The sequence below is a fragment of the Rhinichthys klamathensis genome, unplaced genomic scaffold (assembly GCF_029890125.1).
Source record: "Rhinichthys klamathensis goyatoka isolate OS25496 unplaced genomic scaffold, OSU_Roscu_1.1 h1tg000046l_1, whole genome shotgun sequence".
In the NCBI taxonomy this organism is placed as follows: domain Eukaryota; kingdom Metazoa; phylum Chordata; class Actinopteri; order Cypriniformes; family Leuciscidae; genus Rhinichthys; species Rhinichthys klamathensis.
Genome location: NW_026606593.1, coordinates 1,191,183 through 1,195,001, shown reverse-complemented (window position 1 = coordinate 1,195,001; position 3,819 = coordinate 1,191,183). Strand labels below are relative to the sequence as shown.

Below are 3,819 nucleotides of genomic sequence, written 5' to 3'. Positions count from 1 at the left end.
ACCTCTGGGAAGCTTAGCAACCTGAGCATCTTTGACACGGAGCTCTAGAACCGTAGCAGGGACTGGAGTTGCAGCAGAATGAACCTTCACAGTGATTTCTGTGGAGCCTCAGCAGGTTTTGGAGCAGCAGTGACAGGAAACTTTATGGCTGTCTTCACTGGGAATTCTGGAGAAGCCCTGACAGGAACTCTGGACCCAAGGCAGCTGAGAAAGAGAGCTATGTGAAACCCCCTCTCTGGGACCCAGATGCCAGTGGCAGAAACCTCTAGGGCGTCAGTGCGAGGAACTTGTGGGACAAGGCTGAACAGAGAGCTCTGGGTGACTCCATTGTTAAAAATATGATTGGATGGTGCAGGACTTAACTAAAACTAAATGAACTATTTACAATATACATCCCTAGGCAAGTAGTTCCGCAAGACGCTAAAACTACCACCTCAAGCCAAGGCGCCAGACGCAACCGAGGCCTGCCAGCCCCGCAAGACGCTAAGGCTGGAGAGATGGAGGGGCTAACTTAACTAAGTAAAACTAAACTAACTATTTACAATATGCACACATCCCTAGGCAAGTAGTTCCGCAAGACGCTAAAACTACTGCCTCAAGCCAAGGCGCCAGACGCAACCGAGGCCTGCCAGCCCCGCAAGACGCTGAGGCTGGAGAGATGGAGGGGTCTTCTGTGTCAGCCCGCCAGACGCAAGGCTAAACCCTCTCCATGACCTGAAACACAATTAGAAAGCATTTTTCATAAGGTATAAAAAATACATCTGTGCCATGTATAAGGATTGTAATGTAAAGAAGCTTGATGCCCATATTCAGATAATCAAGCCAAATTAACAAAAAGCCCCAAAATAGGCCAATATAATTATATCTTCAAAATCATTTTAGCTTGTCTTAGACTCTGTACCTTGAACCAGTCATGGGAGAGCATCTCATCCAGATGGAGTCTCCGCTTTGGGTCGCTCTTCAGGCAACCTCGAATAAAGCGGCAGCAATCTGTGCAGAAAGATTGAGAGTTGTCTAATTATTTCCTTCAACTTTACACTTGCTCTCTAAGCTGTAAAAATGGGAAAGATTCCTGCATTATCCATAAGAACATCTTTTTTGTTCTAACCATCTGAGAAGTTCGGCTGGAACCAGACATCAGGGTCCATCAAAGCGATATCTCTGCTGTCTGGGAAACGGCAGCCGATCATGGCAAACAGCAGCACCCCCAGCGACCACACCGTTGCCTGCTTCCCATAGTACTTGCCCTTCTCAAAGTACTCAGGAGGGCAATACCTTGCTGTGCCTGGAGATAGGAGTTTGTCACATGTGTAAGCTAGCTTTTTATCACTTTAACTGAAATGGCATTTACTTTTTGTCAGCAAAAATAATATTAATATTGACTAATCTTTGAGAGTTTTGCTAGTGTATTGTTAATATCTCACTGTGTGATGTCTGATTAAGACATGGCGTAACTGGTCACTAGAGTTTAAATCCTAAAATATATGTTTTAAAGATAACACATACCAGAGTAGTTTTTGTAGGATGACCTTTTCATGAGGTCCCCGCAGCCGAAATCGATCAATTTGACCTCCAGGGTCTCTGTGTTGACCAGGAGGTTCGGCATTTTGATGTCTCGATGTAGAACACCCCTGGAACAGCACAGGGTAGCAGCCTCAATCACCTGCCACATGAAGTGACGGGCCAATTTCTCGCTAAAGCGGCCTCTGGAATGCTGCCAAAAGCTGTGCATGTCCATGCAGGGTGAGGGCCGTTCTAAGACCATGATGTACTGGTCGAGATGGTCCTGCCAGTCCAGCACCTTTATAATGTGGCGACAGCGTGGGCCTTGATTGGCCATTACTGTCAGGGCCACCTCAAGTGGAACTGGTCTGGGATGGTCAGGCTAGAAGAATGACAGTTTTTATTATTTTTAGATAAAGGTTTGGTTTCTCAAATAAGGATTTAGCCCAGTCTGTCTATCTATTGAAATATATATATGATTTACATTAAAATGTTATAAATTGCAAACATAGAGAGCACAGTCTACGTACAAGGTTGATGTATGGCTCGTTCTTTGTCTTCGCTGTGAATTTCACAGCTACCATGAGGCCGTCCTTGCAACGGGTCCCTTCAAAGACAGAGCCAAATGCTCCTTCCCCCAATTTCTTGCCAATGGCGTATTTCCAGCAAATGTGATCTATTAAAACAGAATTATTTTTATTTGTTTACTGTTTAATAAAGCAGTGTTATAGCAGTGGTCATACTTTCTGATGAAATGTTAATTGGGAAATATATTTGTAATATTTGTACTTTTAAAAATTCATTTGTCGCATGACTATTTAAGTGAACTGCAAAAAAAGCCAAATGGTGATTTAAAATTATGGAGGAAAAAAAAAACTAAAAGAAACCTTACTGCAGAAACAGCTGCATTATTTAAAACATATGCTTTCCTTACACATATTCATATTCACTTTCTTTCAGAGAGAGAGAGAGAGAGAGAGAGGGAGTGTGAGTGTGTGTGTGTGTGTGTGTGTGTGTGTGTGTGTGTGTGTGTGTGTGTGTGTGTGTGTGTGTGTGTGTGTGTGTGTGTGTGTGTGTGTGTGTGTGTGTGTGTGTGTGTGTGTGTGTGTGTGTGTGTGTGTGTTTGTGTGTGTGTGTGTGTGTGTGGGTGTGTGTGTGTGGGTGTGTGTGTGTGTGACCATATTTTATGTCAGACAGTAAACTCACCCTCGACCCTCACGATCTTGTCACAGTCCAGCTGTCTCAGCAGATGTGATCCAGTGTCACCTGATGATGAACTGGCTGGACTGTCCTGATCTTGAGGCTTGACGTCCTCCACTTGCTGGTTTTCGGCAGTGGGGGGGACTTCAGGACTACTGGAAGGAGGTTCCTGATGATCATTATCCTCTACAGTAAAGGTGATGTCCTGTAAAGAAGTCTGATCTAAAGAGAGGAATATCAACCACAAGCTTGTTTTAAATCATATCATCCGTCACATCTTCAAACTATATTTCATCTATTCAAACATTCATCGCATCGTGAAATAAAGTCATTTATCTGCCTTTTCATAATGTGTGATGTGGGTTTTTTTTATATTGTGAGTAAATGATTAAGAGAGTTTGTGTTGTTCAGAGCTCATCATTTACCATCAGGACACCTCCTGGATGGGGCTTCATCAGTGTCCTGGTCCACCTCACACTGCTCCACCTGCTCATCCTGAGCTTTGGTGGATTTGGGGCGAGAGGAACAAACAAAAAAAGAGGCAAACCTCCGAAATGTCCTCTTTTTCTGCCTCTTATTCTTTGTTTTCTCTTTCCCTCTCTGCTTTCTCTCCTGCCCGCCTCTCTCACCGATGCCCACAGGCGTCTCGTCAGGCCGAGGATGGAGCTCCGCCTTGTGGTCGGTGGGTGTCAGTGTTGTTCGGGGATTTATCCCGTGCACACACTCACCTCCTCCCTCAACTCCCACTCTACGGAATTGTCGTTGTCCCATAATCAACTCGATAAAACGCTATCAACAACTGCAAACACACCGCAAAAACTGCAAAAACACTGTTGATATCTGAACTCCTTACTCGCTACAAAGTGAGAAAGTGAGTTTCACCCTTTATATTGTCCCGCCATCAACGTTCTATTTTCCTCTATGATGTTATAAGGGCTCATACAGGCTGAGAACAGCAGATTCTCGCGAACATTAAAGTAATCTCTAGTGATTCCATTGATATATGTGTATGGGTTTGTAAAGTAGTTAGGTATTAATATCGCATTAAAACTTACATGTACATATACATCCTATATAAAACATACAGCAGTGGTCAACTGATGTCAGGCCCAATAA

General features: G+C 43.9%; 1 protein-coding gene across 1 annotated transcript; it reads right to left on the bottom strand.

Annotated features, from left to right (window-relative positions):
* Positions 1-838: 838 nt before the first annotated feature.
* LOC130082440 (serine/threonine-protein kinase pim-2-like) lies at positions 839-3,474 on the bottom strand. Its single transcript, XM_056247288.1, has 6 exons — positions 3,129-3,474; positions 2,710-2,925; positions 2,034-2,179; positions 1,507-1,885; positions 1,109-1,285; positions 839-990 (listed from the first exon to the last, which is right to left on the bottom strand). The coding sequence occupies exons 1-6, from the start codon at positions 3,472-3,474 to the stop codon at positions 860-862; spliced, it is 1,395 nt and encodes a 464-aa protein (XP_056103263.1). The 3' UTR covers positions 839-859.
* Positions 3,475-3,819: the final 345 nt, after the last annotated feature.

Bases quoted from the DNA above. Each gene is read 5' to 3' on its own strand.
- LOC130082440 (XM_056247288.1), bottom strand. From the start codon at position 3,474: ATGGGACAACGACAATTCCGTAGAGTGGGAGTTGAGGGAGGAGGTGAG. The intron at 2,926-3,128 runs GTAAATGATGAG...TCCTCTCTTTAG, and splicing joins ATCCAGGAGGTGTCCTGATG to ATCAGACTTCTTTACAGGAC. The intron at 991-1,108 runs GTTAGAACAAAA...CTTTCTGCACAG, and splicing joins CCAGCCGAACTTCTCAGATG to ATTGCTGCCGCTTTATTCGA.